Raw genomic sequence first — 18,513 nt, 5'->3', positions numbered from 1 at the left:
TAGTCTTGTTAGAAGCACATTTTCTTATTGTTCTATATGTGTTTTGTCCTGTATTTTGTTTGTCCTATTTCCAGTTTAAATAATGATTATATATTTATTGACATGATTGCAAAGCAATGCAAGAAAGTATAAGTTATTAAACAAAACAAGCACATGGAATGGCATTATACAAAGTCTAGATTTTATATTAAAAGGATAAAGCATCCTAAATGAATGCTTTCATAAAGCTTTCCCATTGTGGTTTAGGTTTAAGTGTCATGACCGCAGAGCCACAAATCCCAGTTCCCACTTTTTAAAGCATATCACAGGGAATGGGCTTATTTGTAATTGGCTTCTGCTCTCTTTTCCTTTCCTATTTTTTAACTAATTGAGTTGTTAATACATTTTTACTCCATTGCAACCTAATTGTACGTGTGTAAATGTGCACCTACTTTCTGTGTGAAAATGACTAAATTAGACATATACCACCCATTTTTTTTCACCCATCTGCAATCCTCATTTAAATACAGTAAATGTATCCCTCCCTCTAAGGAGAGTTGGTGTTACTGCAAACTAATTGTGGATATGGGATTTGAAAAGGAAAACAAAAACACACTATTAACATACTGTTAAAATGCAGCACTACAGTGAATCACATCAGCAGATACAACAAAGCAAAGCATCCTTCTCAGTGTCATCCCCCCAAAAATGTCTACACGCCTCTATTTTACAGAAGGTGAGCTTTATATGTAACATTATATTCATTTAAGCAGGCACACCTATGTATATAAAAATGTGTTAAAACACTAATCCAGATGTGCGCTGGTACACACGCAAATGATCCCACACATGCAGGCACAGCAGAGCACAGAGGGGTTGCCGTAGGCTAAGGGGCGGTACGGCCTCCAGCACAAAGAGGTTTTTGATATTTAAGAGCCCAGGCAGCATTGTGGGTAATGAGAGCCCTGGGCGTTTGAGCTGGGCAGAGCCCCGAGGCAGCTACTGGTAATTACGGGGCCCTATTACAAGCTCATCTACAGGGAAAGAGTGGCAGGAAGCACCTTCTGTCATAGGTTAAGACCGGAGGATCACTATAGTTAACTGTAATGGGCGGTAACAAGGCTTGTTTCCCAGGCTTCTCTTTGGCTGTGGGATGTTCAGATGACAGTGGTGCAGCAGAAAAAACAACACAAATTATAATGAGGCAAATTTGAAAATTATGAAAACAAAATGATTACAAAATACTCAGCAACTAATGATGATTTTCACTATTGATTGGTCTGCCAATTATTGTCTCGATTGATTCATAATTTTGTCTTATTTTTTTTGCAAACCCACATATATTCTGTTTACTATCACATGAAAAAAAGAGCGAACCTTCCGAATTGGGAAACTGGAACAGGAGACTTTGTATTTTTGCTTGCAAAACTACTTTCATTCATCAATTCTCAATCAATAGTTGCCATTAATGTTTAAAGATAGTTTTGGTTTTATTTGTCTAGGTTTTGAGATATCTGAGATATCAAAAACCAAAGCTCTCTGCATGGCTAGATACCACTAAGGGAAAATGGAAAAACTTGTAATATGGGTGAATTTGCATTTTTTTTATCTGATAGCAATTACCCTGCTGCTTTAAAAAATACATTATATTGTAGACATGATTTGCCATTTTCATGTAGTTACAATGCAAAAGATGTTTTATATATTCTCACACAGTAGGATCTTTTCTGAGAAGGAAGTACCTACTGAATAAGGCCAGCATGTTTCTCTGCTCATCTCCTTTTCTTTCTGTACGGTTCTCCTCCTGCTGCAATGAGGTTGATTGTTACAATAGAATCCTTTCATCCCATCCTCACCCCTCCTTGCAAATGAGCAAACACAACATACCACTGTTTTATCTAGAGTTACAATATATCCCCTTAGAACATCCACTGCAGCTTTTATTCACATTACACTGCACACAGTACACATTACAAGCATTTGGTGGCCTTCGCAAATATCTCTTGAATATACACAAAATACTTTGTGTGTGACTTCACCATGTTGGTGTTAGAAGACTAATTATCACCGCAGACTACACTGCAAGGGCACCAGTTCTTCATTGTTTTGTTTGTGCATGTGATTGGTGGTGGATCTGTGGTTGTGGATCTGTGGTGCAACATTTCTCCTCTCTTCAAAAGGCCTCTTTTCATAAAAGCAAGGCCAACACTTCAGATGAAATGACCTCCTCCTGTTGCCTCTATCTGTTGAATGATAAGCCTTAGCAAATTATTTATAAGCATGCAGACTTTCTTTTCTAATGGATGAAAAAGAAATAAATGACTCAATTTTAAACTGCTTCTATAATAACTTTTAAAATAGTAGAATGACATAGTCTGATTATGTCTTGGCTCAGAAGTTTGAAGTCACCAATGAACACTGAATGTAAATGGGACAATCCAGTTTTAGAATTGAAAAGCTGTCTGTAATTCATTCCAAAGTTGAAACTTATTGTACTACATCTTTTCCCAGTCCTCTTTTCATGCATCTCACCTGCTTTGAGAAGGTGATGTGAAAAAACCTAAAAAAGCAAACAATCACAGGCTTAAACGAACTGTCACCATGGTCACAAATGGAGGGTAATCCCTTGACCTTTGTTTTTGTTGTTGTCAACCTGTTGAGCAAAGTTTACTGATCGGGGCAGAATTTTAAGGTAATACATCAGCATGCAGCACACACACAGACACACACACACACACACACACACACACACACACACACTAACAAGTCCCCTGGCTTTAGGAGAGGATTCACTTCATCTGTCTGCATTCATGAATTTACTGTCAATCACTTCTCCAAGGGCCAAACTCTCCTATCTTCATCCTCTTCATCTCTCTCTTCTCACTCTTTCAGTCTTAGATCTTGTTGGATGTGTTTTATTCCTTTTCTATTCTTTTACTCCACTCAGCACCACATGTTCATCATAAATATATTTATTTTTTTATTTGTAATTTTTGTTTTTCTCACCGCCTCTCAATGTCCTCTTTTCCTCTCGAGGTACAGTCTTTATATTTTGCCCTCCTGTCTCGCCGAGTTTAATCTCAAAGTATGCTGTGGTTTATTTTGCCGAGTGTCGGCTCTGTCTCAGGCATCAGGATTTGGTTTTACTGTCACACCCTCGCTGTCTTTTCCTGCTGTCTGTACCCGCCTGCCATGTTCGTCTGTCAGCGTAGCTGCTGATGGATCTCTCTGTTCTAGGATTACAGCACATTCTGCAGTTGTGAATGTCGCTCGCTATGATCTGCATCTCATTAGAGCATTGAGATGTGAGTGTGAGACTCGTTGAAGAGATTTTTCATCATGTTAATCATCTTTGATTCTGTATCTCTCTATGCTTGACAGCCACGTTCGACATGTAAACACACAAGCATGACCAAACACCCTCTAATCTCAAGTATAAACAAAAAGATGGATCTTTTGTAACATTTATTTTGCCACTGAAATGTACATTACATTTTTGACTATATGAATAAATGGCTCCAAATTATCAGCATCTGATTTTCTCTCTTCTCATCTTTAGTTTTTCTGTAACCTTTTTTCCACACAGTTACTTTACTCTTTTTTTATCTTAGAAGTTAGTTTTTTCCATCTAATTTTCACCCTGTCCTGCCTCCTTGTGATGTAGCGTATAATTGTCTGTTATACAAAATGAAATGGTTGGAAACTTCATTCTCTGTTTTACGGCCTTTGTAAGTCTTCCTTACCGTCTTTGTTTTCTGCTACAGTATTATGGTATATATATATTTATATATATATATATATATATTGCAAAAATGTCTGTTCACATTGCAAAATAAAAATAAACAGTACTGGGGAGCTGTTGTTAGCTCTGCTTTATTGTTTGTATTTTAAAACCCTCAAGTAAAAACCATATATCTCAAAGTAAACATTTGCTGTAAAAATGAACATTTCTGGAAAACTTAAACTTTTGTTTTACGGAGTCTGAGGAGATAATTGAGGGGAATGAGAGCAGAGGGAAGAAGAAACCAGAGACTGCAGTAGCTAGTTTATCATCTACGTGCTCAGACACAGTTAGCTCTCGGGGGTGCCAGTAACCATCCTGAAATACATTAAACTCATCCCTCTGTTAAATAGTATATTGGTGGTGGCATGGGGTGTCTTGCTGAAGCTAAAGTGATAGGCCTACTGGAGTTCTGTCTCTGTAATGAGCACAAAAAAAATGCTGCAGGAGAACAATTGCTTTTAGGTGTAATCAGTCATCGGACACTCAACACACACAGAAATGTAGGCGTTTACACACTGATACAGGCTTATGTGTACATGTATGCACAACTGCTGACGCACACATACACCTCAAGGATGCACCATTTCTTTGGCCCTAGAGCCTTCTCCCTTTAAGCTATGCCCAGGGTCGAATATGACTGTCTTTGTAGACATCAGTGAAAAACCTTACGGTTATTAAGTGTATCACAAGAACTTCAAAGGATTGAGTGTTCTCTGCCCCAGATGTCAGTTTCTTATGGTTTCATGTGTAAGGTTGCTTAAGGTGTTTCTGCAGCAAAGTCATGCCTGATGGCTATTTAATGTAAGGAGGAAACATTATTCAACTTTTATCTCTTTAAGGTTGGTGGGGTGGTCTGTCCCCTTCACTTCCTGTGTGCCCAGAGGCTCACACAGACACACTACCACATATACAGTGTGTAAAACTCCTACACCAGATTTGTCCTTCTATTTGGTTTGACATCCTGTGAAGTGATTGATCAAATGCAGTAACTAGTGGAAATAATTACCCACACACACATGTAAGGCAGCAGACCAGACAGTAGAAATGTGCTTGATCCCAAATTAACAACAAAGAAAGCTCACACGCATTGGCTTCAAATTGCACTCGAGTTGAGCAGCATTTTAAATACTTGTCTTTGCCCAGGGCCATGAATTCCTGGTCAGCCTACTGATATTTCACCACACCTCAGGTGATTTCCACTATCATGCTGATTGCCTTGGGCAAAGCCTAAATTGGTGGAATACACAAACACACACACACACACACACACACACACACACACACACACACACACACACACACACACACACACACACTCTTCCACTGAATGATTAACAGAGTGGTTGCCAATACTGTAACAACAGGATTTTTTGACACATTTGTGTCATAACTGCCATAGGTGTTGATGTTGTCATTCACGCTATGCATGGATTATCAGCTTACTTGATACACATGCTAAATCAGGTATCCACCAACAACCAGTGCAGCAATTGATAATAGGAGAGATGTGGAGCAAATTTTGTTTTAATAATGCCTTTATGCCTTTTGCAATTATATTTACTCTTGCATACAAATGGATTTTCTTGTTGTCATAAACCACACACACACACACACACACAAAAGTTGCACACAGCCTCCAACGTTTGTACAGTGACTGCTTCACATCTGTCAGGATAAACTAAAAGGTATTGAAACATCTTGATGGGGAGTAAGATATATGTATTTTGTCAACCATCACAATTTATGTAGAGAGGTACTCAGATGGTGTGTCGCAGCGCTTCACATGCTACATGCTTTGTGATGTCAGTTGCCAACTGAATAAATAGCAGATTTAGCGATTACGCCCTAGTCCAATGTTTCTCAAAAGTTTTCCATGGTGAGAGAGATCTTCGGGTTTGTTGGTTGCCAGTTGCACTGGGACTTGGGGACTCGTATACAAAGGAGTACAGAAGGCAGATGGAGACGTAACAGAGAGGAAAGGGCCACACCGCCAGCAGCAGAATAAATGTACTTAGTAGCAGACGGCATCGCCTCACTGTGATAAATTTCCTTTGATTTTGGGTGTGAAGTCTCAGACACACACACACACACATACAAACACACAAATACATCAGTAAAGTCAGAAAAAAAAAAATCTCCATTTATTTATCCGGTGGTGATGTTTCTAATCTAAATGTAATTTTAGCAGTGTTGGCTGTTACAGAACATGCTCCAGCAGTTTCTGTTATCAAAAGCACAACTTACAGTCCAGCTCAAAAAGAGGTGACCTCATACAGGATAGGCCCTCTCCGTCCCCCACATTTCACTAACACTCGCAGACACTTTAACGCTATCTTCACACATCTCCAAAACCTGTGAATGATAGTATATGTGTGTGTGCTACAAATAAATGTGAGTATAGTGAGTATAGTGAGTCTGTGTTGGACAAGAGTTTGAAAAAGCATTTCCAGGGAATCTGATGTGAAGATTTAATATGGCAATTTTGAAATTGTGGTCGCTGTCAGGTTGCAGAATGAGTGCTCTATCCATATTTGCCGTGCCTAGTGGTGGCCATGGACAGACTGTATAATGTATTTATTTCCTGACGAGTTCAGTCTGATTGCTTTATTATCCCAAGAAGGAAATGATTTGTGTAGCTGTGTGACATGTAACATACAGGGCCCTATTTTAACGATCTGAAACGCAAGTATGAAACGCAACACGCAAGTAGCTTTGTGGGTGGATCTCGGGCGCTGTTGCTATTATACCGGCGGATAAATGACTCTTGCGCCCGACGCAAATCTAAAATGGGTTGGTCTGAAGTAGCTAGGTGTGGTTTGGGCGTAACGTGCAATAAACCAATCAGAGCGTCATCTCACATTCCCTTTAAGAGCAGGCACGCTTGTTCCATGGCGGACTGCTACTATGACGGCGGATTTGCCTGGCGCACGCCAGCGGTAGCTGTCCGGGATGCGGCAAAGTAATAAATTCCCGTCTTGTCCGGGTGGCAATGTTGCTGCGGCCTCTCGGCGCATCTCCTCAAGTCTGGAGAGGATTGCTGCAGCCATGGAGCGTGGGCCTCCAAACGCACCACCTGCTCCTGTTGTGCCCCTTCCTCTTCCCCCACTCCATCTCCGTCCACCCACTCCATCAGGATCACATCGAGCATTACTCCCGGACCAGATCCCGCCGTAGTTCAACATCACGTCTCCTTAAGTCCTCTAATATTTCCTCATTTATGTTATCAACACATCCATGATTCATGGAAATGTTGTGTAAATCAAAACAAGCCACAAAGAATGCTGCAACTTTTTGAGGACTGTACTGTAAAGTGCCTCCTGATCTATCCAAACACCTGAAGCGCATTTTCAGTAATATTTTCCTTTGTAATTATGTATGGTTTGCAAAAATGGGAACGCGTCCGTTTAGATGAGAGAAGTGTATGCGCGTTGTGCACACGCTACATTATGGCCAAGCATGCGCCCCTAAAATAGCATCTGAATAACGCACCACTGACTTTAGACCAGGTTTTTCCTGGTCAGTGGCGGAATGGTTTTCTGAAACTGCAAAATAGCACTAAGTAACGTTTGCGCCGGAACACGCCTCCTCTTTTCGCTGAACCGCCCCCGGGAGCGCATATACATTCCCTATTTTACCGACGTGCGTCTGTGGAGGGAAAAGTCCGCTGTGCGTCGGGTGCAAAATAGGAATGATACATGCGTCGGTGTAAAAAGGCAATTGCACTGAGTGCAAGATAGGGCCCACAGTATTCAGCAGGTTACAACATATTGTGTAAAACATGAAGTTCATTTTGTCTGTTGGTGTAACTTAGAAAAGTCTAAAATGGTGCTTGCTAGGCTGACAACAGTATGTAGCTATATAAATATAAATATATATATATATATATATATATATATATATATACAGTACAGGCCAAAAGTTTGGACACACCTTCTCATTCAGTGTGTTTCCTTTTTATTTTCATGACTATTTACATTGTAGATTCTCACTGAAGGCATCAAAACTATGAATGAACACATATGGAATTATGTACTTAACAAAAAAAGTGTGAAATAACTGAAAACATGTCTTATATTTTAGATTCTTCAAAGTAGCCACCCTTTGCTTTTTTATTAATAAGGGGAAAAAATCCACTAATTAACTCTGACAAAGCACACCTGTGAAGTGAAAACCATTTCAGGTGACTACCTCATGAAGCTCATTGAGAGAACACCAAGGGTTTGCAGAGTTATCAAAAAAAGAAAAGGGTGGCTATTTTGAAGAATCTAAAATACAAGACATGTTTTCAGTTATTTCACACTTTTTTGTTAAGTACATAATTCCATATATGTTCATTCATAGTTTTGATGCCTTCAGTGAGAATCTACAATGTAAATAGTCATGAAAATAAAGAAAACGCATTGAATGAGAAGGTGTGTCCAAACTTTTGGCCTGTACTGTATATATATGAAAAGAAACCAAAAAAAGACTTAGTTACTTTGTAATAGTTTTTTTCTTATTTTAATCTAAGAAACAGTTATTGTGACACCCAATATTGCCAATGTTCAGAGATATTTCTTGCTGTCTTACTGTTCTTTTTCTCTAAATGTTTGCTCTTACAGTAAGCTGATTTAAACAGAACAAGCATGGCAGGCCTGTGCTCTCAAATCACTTTGATTTGACTCAAGTCGGAATCAGATCAAGAATTTAATAACATATAATGCTTTACAAAATCAAAAATAACTTTCAACTTCACTTTGATTTTAACATCAACGTCTCTTGACTTTAGATGGTCTCAAGTTTCATGACATTACGAGCAGATACTCAGGCCTATACTGTAGTATGTGAAGGTCAGTAGCACTTGTTTTGATGTGCATTTGAAAGAATGAATCTACCTACGTGGAAGATTAAACAATACAGTAAATACTAATAAAACCAAAACAATGAGCTAAAAGAGGCTAAAATATTAAGCTTGCTTGACCATATAGTTGAGACTCTATAGACTAAACTGCGTTATCCAAGTTAGGAGCTGAGTCTATATTGTCTCAGACCATGTAGACCAAAACAAGATGGTTTACATGATTACATGCAGCACACTTGTTCTCTTACAGTACTGACCATATAAGGGTACATGCTTTGATTTTAACCCTTTATGATTATAAAATAGCTGACAGTGATTACGCTGTAAAGTAGATCCTACATCACAAGCCAGCATCAGTGTCCTGATCCTTGAAATGTTTTGTGTAGAAGATATGATCACTAATTGGTTAAAAAAACCCTTGTGGTGAGTTTTTGTTAGGAAAGTCTTTGAAAGAGGATATAAAGTGAATTTAGTTCTATTGAGGATGATTTCAAAGCTGCTTTTTTGTATGGTCAGCCCATGTGAGAGGGCTTTTATTAATCCAAAAGGCTCGAGGAATGAGCCAGTCTGAAACTTATCTGACTCGGATGCTTATTGTCTGTGCACACAGCTCCTCAACTTCAGTGGGAGGTCACACAGAAGGACTGGTAGACACACAAACATACAAATACAGACACACTAAGATCTCAGGCACCTTATGCTGCATTTACTATCAGGTAGCTGGGATTAAATTAAAGGTTTCAGTGAAGTTGGGATTGAAAAGTTGTTTGCGTTGCGGTGGTGTATGTATGCGATTTCTTATTTGCACCCGCTAAGTGAAGCCTGAACTTGGCCTACAGGCTTTTTGGAGGATACATGAGTCTGTTTATATTAGCTGTCTCCTCACCTCAGCATGTTGTAGCTATGTCTGCCAAGACAGAAAGTGCTAAAACCACTGCTGCGTTTTAGCACCGTGTCGACATGCCATGTTGAAGCTTTATTCTAACAGAGAGCTGAACCTGTATATGAAATTATTTGTGGAGATGGAGGGTATCATCTCCACTCCTTGTGATGCCATTTATGATATTTTATTGATCAGGATAGGGAAATGCTCCTTTGTTTTCTGTCATCAGTGTCAGAGTACAGTATAAGTAACACAGTAGCACTACCTTTTTTGCACAAGGAGGTTTTAACAATTATGCTGCCCTGCTGCCGTTTATGACCTCTACGATGATGGAGGCGAAGTGCTCTGATGTTTGTGCTTTTGAAAGCCTTATTGCTCCAGCATTTTAGAAGGCATAAATAACTTGAAAGAACAAACAGCTCTAAAACTGTCATCAATAGAGCTACACATTACGTTTGCGCAAGGAGTCCTCCACCTCTGCATTTCCCTCTGCCAGTTAAACACAATCAGACATTTAGTTTAGCACTCACAGGAATGCCATGCATACTTAGCCATTGTTTATCACTACACAAAAGCAGAAAAAAAAGAGAAAGATCCCACCTCCACTTCTTTCATTCAAGTTTTACAATGCTATCTCATTATTTCCTTTAATTAACACGGAACTCAATCTTTTTTCCCTGCAGGTGGGTGAATTAGCCGCACTTCCTGTCTGCCTGTTGAAGTGGCAGGCTATTGAGTAGTTCTATTAACAATAACATTACCATTTACTCTGCAAACCCTTCCTTAACAACACTGATTAGCTAGCATTAATCAAATACTCAGGATGCTGTTTATTGTGGAGCACATGCAAATATTGACATCGATATATATTGTTAGATATAGAAAGGTGTAATATTGTGTGGTTTATTTTTTATGAATCTGTAAATATTCTGCAGTAGATGTGTTGGGAACATTTGGATTGAAAATAATTAAAACACTTTTTCTTCCTTACAGTTTTACAGCAATTGCCCCCTTGGGTCACATATTTTCCCAGAGTTTCCTTTTCAGTTTTTACTGAATATTGAACTCAGCATTTGGCATTTAAATAGGCACAGACCCACCCCAGCACACAGCAGTTCCACAGAGACACTTTTTTACAGTAAGAAGAATTAAGTATACTGTCAATTCAGGTAGGTATGAGAGAAAACATGTTTACAATCAGGAGTAACAAAATGTATTCACTATGTTCGTATGTATTTTGTCCAGGTGGGAACAAGCTCAAGGGACAGCAGTTCCGTCTGGACTGGGCCTGGATCTCTCTGGAGAAAGAGTACTACGTGGTGGATGAAGATGACAAGTTCCTGGAGGTGGTGCTCAGACGGAGAGGATACCTGGGAGAGACATCTTTCATTGGTTCGTCTGTTTGTCTTTCTGTTTCTCTTCCTCTCTTCCAAGAGAACACACTTTGTGTTTTTAGCCAGTTAGCAGTTTGGCCCTAGGGATGACAATGTCGGTCTGTCAGTCGGTTAATCAGTTTACCACTTTAGTCCAGATTGAAATATCACAAATATCAACAACTGCTAGATGGATTGCCAAAACATTTGGTTGATGATAGACGATAAATCCTAAATACTTTGGTGATACCCTGACCTTTAGTGCAAACATGAGGTTGACATTTTTGGTTTTGAGTGAGATGTTTCAACAACTGTTAGATTGATTGCCATGACATTTGGTAAACGCATTTATGTCCCCCTCATGATGAATTGTGAGTATTTTTCATCTCGCGCCATCATAACCTTAGATTTTTAAATTGTCCAATATTTTGTGTGTGGACCAGATGCCAATTACTAGAGTAATGACATTCTCCTCAGCATCAGCAATTTGAGAATGGTAGCATGGTAACACGACAAACAAAATTGGTGAACAAGGTAAACATTTTACCTTCTAAACATCATATTAGCATAGCTTATTAGCATTTTCATTGTGAATATGTTAGCATGCTGGTGATAGCATTTAGCTCAAAGCACTACTGTGCCTGAATACAGCCTCACAGAGCTGTTAATGTGGCTGTAGCTTCTTAGTATTGTTTCTGTCCTCGTACCGTCTCCTTTTCTGTAGCATTCATTTCAACTTTCATTACTTTACATTGCTGTTAATATCAGGTTTTTGGCTCTATGTTCCTCTTCCTAACAAGCACATTGTCATTTGTCTTTCGCTTCACTGCAGAGCTTTATGTACCTATCATTCACATGGAGTGGTGCTCTCCAATACACACAAAAAGACTAAACATATTATCTGACAGCTGAAGCCAAAAAGCAATAGCTAACGTTTCCTTTCAACACACAATTTAACCAGATTTATCGTCTAAGCCAAAGTTATTTTGTTTGGCCTTGAGCCATTTTAGAGGTTTGCAATAATAATGTTTTGTTATTTGCTTGAGGAGGCTAGATGAGATAGCTGTAAGGTCAATGTGGTGCACTGTGCAGAGATGTAACTCATTTTTTACCAGCCTATACAAAACTGCTTCTGAAGAAACATGCTCCTTCAGTTTAGCATGATTTGTCCCAGATGGCCAAGTGGTTTGTCACACTGAGGACATGAAAAATGCATGTCAAAAAGCAATAACAATGCATTGCATTGAGCAGGTTGATACAACTAAATTCACAAAGAAAACTCTGAGAGCAGAAACAGCGGTGAGATTATTGAGGTTAGCTAGCTAGTCTTTGATACAATCAAACATCATTCGTATCAATTAACAAAATTGCCACACCATCATCTCCCTATCTATGTAAAGCAAAGCTGTAGATAGGAATGAATGTTGATCTGATTATACTGTATGGGTTTTACTAAGAGGTTCCTAATATCTCTGACAAGTGGGTTTGATCAGCAGGGTCTTAAACTGCAGTGTAAAAGATTGAGATTACATTTAGATCAGACCCAATACAAAGCTACTCCCAGAAAAAAATTGTTTAGTGTACTGGTGACTTTGTAAAACAAAAAAACGCATCACAGTCTTGTTCTTGGAAAAATGTGTCCTTCTTCAAAAAAAAAAAAAAAAAAGCTGCCGTTCTAAAAATTCAGTCTAAGGTTTATCTTTGGAGTATGAATGGCTTAGCCTTATAGCCACATTAGACTGTTAAATGTCAACATTTTATAGAATTGCCAGAAGACTGAATATTAGTGAATCATCAGCAAACTTAGAAACAAACTCAACTCAACTCAACTCAACTTTATTTATAAAGCACTTTCAAAACCACAAGTGGAACCAAAGTGCTGTACATAAGAAGAAGTAGAAAGTAGAAAAACATAAAAACTTAAAAAACAAAACAAACAACTTACAAAGCATTATCAAATGCTAAGGAAAACAAGTGAGTTTTCAGAGCACTCTGAAAAACCCCCAGAGAAGGACAGGTTTTTACAGACAGAGGAAGGTCATTCCAAAGCCTAGGAGCTACAACAGAGAAAGCCCGATCACCTTTACACTTTAAGCGCGTTCGTGGAACTACAAGAAGTGACTGATCATTTGATCGCAGAGATCTGCTGGATTGACATTGGCTGATTAAATCAGTAACATACTCAGGGGCTAGACCATGCAGGGACTTAAAAACATACAACGCTTTGTAATAGATTCTGTATCGTATGGGTAACCAATGTAGTTTCATTAAAACCGGAGTAATGTGTTCTCTGTTCTTAGTACCAGTTAAAAGTCTGGCAGCTGAGTTCTGAACGAGCTGCAAACGGGACAGAGAAGCCCGACTCACACCCAGATACAAAACATTACAGTAATCCAAACGTGATGACACAAAGGCATGAACAACCTTCTCCATATCATCAAAAGTAAGGATAGATTTCAATTTAGATATTGATCTAAGATGGAAGAAACTTTTCTTAACGACAGCATTAATTTGCCGGTCAAATTTAAGCTCAGAGTCAAAAATGACACCAAGGTTCTTCACGCTAGACAGTTTTTTCCCAGGAAACAAACCCAGGCAGTCATCATCCACACACCCCCTATTTCCAAATAAAATCATCTCGGTCTTATCCTCAAAGTGAGCATCATGCCGGCTGCAGCACTCATCACTGTACAAAACACAGAGTGGGCAGAGACCACACTTCTGGCTCTGTACTGCTCAAACCTCTAATCCAGCCAGCTACAAAAACATCACTGCCAGAGTTTTTAAGAAGCTTTTTGACCAGCAGATGGAGGTGATTTTATATTGGAAACAACAGCCCAGCATGTTTATGTGCTTATGTCTGAGTGTTTGCGTGAGGTTGAAAGGCTGCTGAGGATGTTGTCCCTGAACGCTACTCTTAGACCTGACTTTGTCATGCGGCAGCTCATTTGCTCTGGGAGAAGCAGCAGCTGTAAGTAGCTTTTACTCTCTTCAGCCTCTCATCATCATTCTGATCCCTTTTAATCGTTGGGTCAGGTGTTAGCATCACAGTGTAGCAGTTTATGTAAGATTTTAGTGTGTGTGTGAGTATATGTGTGTGTGTGTGTGTGTGTGTGTGTGTGTGTGTGTGTGTGTGTGTGTGTGTGTGTGTGTGTGTGTGTGTGTGTGTGTGTGTGTGTGTGTGTGTGTGTGTGTGTGTGCATGTGTGTAGTATATGTGATTCCTCTCAGGAAGGTGTTAAGTGTATGTCTTTGGCACACATGAAAGCTTGCGTTCTGACTCTCATCTCTCTGCACAGTTGATGTGTGAGCACCTGGTTATCTCTAACCACACACAACACATGCACACACATTTACTTTCAAGACCTCCTTAGAGCGACTAACGACGTAGCTACAACATGTTGAGCTGAGGCATTCTTATGAATAAGTCCATGGCTTGAAGGGAGATTAAAGAGTGGGAATGTTTACTCGTAACCTTAAGAAAAGAGTGTATCTTACCCCACAGCACCAAACCAGAGGCACCCTGACACCAGCATTTTAAATATGTGTGTATGCTTGTATGTCTGTATCTCTATATATGTGTGTGTGTGTGTGTGTGTGTGTGTGTGTGTGTGTGTGTGTGTGTGTGTGTGTGTGTGTATATGCCCTGTGTGGATCGGTTCAGGCACTGATGATGAAATCTAGTGTAGAGCAACACAGAATGAAAAACAGAAAGTGATCGAAGTCTAATAACTTTCATAGATTTCAATTTGCTGGGCTGGTGAACAGAAGAATGAAGCAAATGAACCAATAACAGAGTGGCGACGTACTCGAGGTGGACAAAATAGCAGGAACACCATACTGCAATCCAATCCAATACTGCCACAGTAATGGTACCTTTGCTTGATATTTGGTGTCAATGGAAATCATTATAAGACTGTAGTTGGTGTCACTGCATATATCTCATTGAGAGTCAGCGTTGTTGAGGCTCTACTTGTATTCCTCTTTGCTAATTTAGCTTTCATGTGTTTGGCTCGAGTCTTAATGATTTTTGAGTTTTCTCTTCGCCACAGTGCATCATTTTGCAGTGTGTGTGAAGGATTGGCCTCTTAATAATTTGCCTCATTTTGCCTTTATATCGATTGTCAGTTAGCTATTAAAGCTGACACATACTGCTGATGGTACTCAAATTGTACAGTAATATGACTCACATGTGTTATAGGGAATGAACAAATCAACAGATATACATTTTGAGACAGGATGTTTACTTTAAAGAGCAGAATCCAAGCTACAAAGGAAACTTCAAAAATCATATGGCAAATGATAAACACCTGGCTATTTTACGTGATTTGAAATTCATTGTCATGAGACAAACACATTCATAGTCACCACTGAAAAATGCCAAAAATAGAGTGATGATGTTGATGATATTACGACAGACACATTTTTAAAAATATTACGATAGACACATATTTTCCAGCACGTTGGGTTTGAAATTAAACAATAAGGTTAAACTCTCAGCTTTATTTAAGGGTTTTTATACACCCACATGGAGGACTTGTTGATGGAACTGCAACCCTGTTTAACACCAATTTGTGGGGACAGAAAATAGTGGAACAATCACATGTAATATTTGGTTGCAAATCCTTTGCTGTCAATGACAGCACACACAGATATCAGCAGGCACTTGGTATATTGCTTGGTGATGCCCTGCCAGGCTCCAAACAGCAGCCATTTTCACTTCTTTCTTGTTTTGGGGTTTTCTGTCTTCAGCCAGGTCTTCAGCAGTGAAGCACATTATCATCAGTTGGATTGGGATCAACTAGAAAACACTGTTTTACCATAAAACCTCCTTGGTTAACTTGTTACTATGTTTAGGATCCTGTAACATTGTGACAAAAAAAAATATTTAGAGAAAAATGGCCATTACAATTTCCCAGAGCTCAAGATGACATAATTCAGTTGCTTTTTTTGTCCCACCAGCAGTTTAAAATCCAAAGCTATTTAATTTACAATGATATAAAACAGCGAAAAATCTGCAAATCCTTACATTTGAGAAGCCAGAACCATCAAATAGTTTGACATTTGTTCTAATTATCTCAATGATTGCAATTCATTTTCTGTTGACTGACTAATTGATTAATCTACTCAATTGTTTCATTGAGGGCTATGAGCCTGTTCAGCCAATACGGGTATGAACAACCTCAAAGCTCAAGTCAAAACTTTAACCTCAGAGCCGTTGTTTCATTTCAAATCCAATGGCGCTGAAGTTGAACCAAAACAATAAAAAACATCAGTTTACTAATACTTTCTCACTATATGTGCAACTGTGTGTGTGAGAGGTGTGCTAAAGGGGGATATGGGAGGGTAGTAACAGAGATCAAAGATCACTACAAAACCAGAGCTGTAAATGAAAAGATTATTGATGACAGAACAACATCCTGTAAATATAAAAAGAAAAGGAAAGGAATGGAAAAAATAAAAATTTCTGGCAACAGAAGACACTGCATGTGCAGATACAGTGCAGTAGATAGACAGATGACATTAGATTAGACAGGGAGTGTGTCAGGGATTGAAAAGCATGGAGAAAAACACCCAGTGATCGTTGCAAGGGTTAGCGGATGAAAGCTGCTGTGGTGCCGGCAACATTGAAGAAGAGCTGTTGCACATGCTCCATCACAACAGGACGTACAGGTGGAGAGGATCAGTGAAGGAGGAAAGCTGAGATAAGATCAAGGTTTAAAGATGCCCCCGCAAAGCAGAGCTCAGGCAGAACGGGGCTAGACAAGAGCATGGGATCAGATTGGATTTTTCTACTACTGTTTTTCTGAGAAAAATATGAACCTTCAGTTTCATTTTCATGGGTGTTTGCCCTTTTCCTTACTTGCTATGTCTTCTTTTAATTGAGTTCTGTCACTTTGTCTCCTGTGACAAACCCTAGGAAACAGCTCTAAAGGCTCTGACACACCAACCCGATTATCGGCCGTCGGTCTGGCGAGGTCGGTGACTCGAGTCTGTTCGGTGTGTTCCGTGCCGTCGTCAGTTGGAGGAGCCGTCCGCGTTCATTTTGGCTGATTTGACTTGTTGGCAGTTGGACTCAAGGACCATTCTGAATGGTGGAGTGCTAGCCCTTGACTAGCGAATCTGGGCGAAAAAAACACCAGTATCTTCTTATTACTAGCCATCATATTTTCTTCCGTTCAGCGAGTAATGACAGCAACAATCCTTCTTGACTACTATCAACACTCTCTGAAGAAAACAATGACTGACAACAACCCCCCCCTATGTTTACTAGGTCTAGAGAGATGTTCCATCATTTCCGGTTTTCATTTTTTGGGCGACAATACAGATCAGTCAGACTGCCTTTTCTGCCGATGGTCAGCCATTGGGTTGGTGAGTCAGAGCCTTTAGAGGACAATGCCTATACTCTACTCTATAGAATCTGGAGTTACAATATGGAACTATTGTTCTGTCACTTTGTCTCTTGTGACACCGTTCCACTGACTTGTCCACCCACTTAACCTGTCTTACTTTCTTTTCTTTTCATCCCTAATCCCTCCTCACTTCATCTCACCATGGAGAGTGTTTGGTCCTTTTGCTTCTAACCTGCTTTTCCTCATCAAAGACACCATGCCCCCCCGCCCCTAGTGCCCTATAGCCCTGGGTCTATGCCATAGGCTGTCTTCTTCCACCCACTCTCCCTTTGTCATTCGTTCTATATCTACCTTCTTCCCCGCTCTCTCTGTCTAACTCCAGTGCATCGCTCATTCACTGTCTGTTCTTGCTCTGTCTTCTATTTTCCCACTTCTTTGTGTGCATTCTGTATGTTGTTGTTACCCATTGCAGTGCATCCTTGCTGGTTCTTCTCCATACTTGTCTTTGTTTTAGTCACATCTTCCTGTTCCCTTTAAGAAACCCTCCACTCTCAAAGTCCTCACAATGTGACATCTTTCCTTTCCTTACCTGTCTTTTCATATTTTCTTCCTCTCTTCTTTGCTAATGAGTAAGTAATACTAGGACATATATAAAACAGTAGATGTGACATGACGTCATAACTAATGGGATAACTGTCCGCCATCTTACCTCGGTATACTGTTTTAAATTGCCACCATCAGCTGTGCAACATGCTTTACCAAAAGGACCAAAGTGACTAGGGAGGCTGGCATCACTTTCCACACGTCATTATAGAGTAGATGAGACATTTATTTTTTACATATAGGTCAACTAAAACGACAAAAAGGTCAGTGAACTAAGTAACTTTACTGTTATCTACCATTGGACCAGCTGAGTTCTACAATAACTTAAGTCAGAGTAACTGCGCTCAAGCGCTCAACAGCATTGATTTGTTAGCAAAACAGACAATTTATGACCAGCAAACTCCGCTAACTTAGCTCAAAGGTAAGGTTATAACAAACGTTACAACATAATAACGATAACATTTGTCCGCTGAGCAACTGATTCCATGGATGTTTAACTGTTAACAGGGAGCAGTGCTCATCTTAACTCCTAAATCCTGTTTGATAATATCTCAAGATAAATCCAGCCAGTTGCGTTACAAACTACACAAAGAGTGAAGCCCAGGCAAATCAACCCTACAGTCACGTTGACCACATGACAGCAACACGGAACACTAACCGTCCACACAATCAGCCGAGGGGTCGGACTTAACGTGATGT

At 39.6% G+C, this 18,513-nt stretch overlaps 1 protein-coding gene across 1 annotated transcript in view; it reads left to right on the top strand.

Moving 5' to 3' along the window:
• The window catches only part of LOC114566569 (FRAS1 related extracellular matrix 2), a 60,821-nt gene that overhangs the window by 9,814 nt on the left and 32,494 nt on the right, over positions 1-18,513 (top strand). Inside the window, exon 3 of the mRNA XM_028595127.1 lies at positions 10,732-10,878. Coding sequence (XP_028450928.1) covers positions 10,732-10,878 — 147 coding nt within the window. The remainder of the gene's footprint in view (positions 1-10,731; positions 10,879-18,513) is intronic.

The sequence above is a fragment of the Perca flavescens genome, chromosome 13, assembly GCF_004354835.1.
Source record: "Perca flavescens isolate YP-PL-M2 chromosome 13, PFLA_1.0, whole genome shotgun sequence".
In the NCBI taxonomy this organism is placed as follows: domain Eukaryota; kingdom Metazoa; phylum Chordata; class Actinopteri; order Perciformes; family Percidae; genus Perca; species Perca flavescens.
This window is presented reverse-complemented; position numbering and strand designations above follow the sequence as displayed.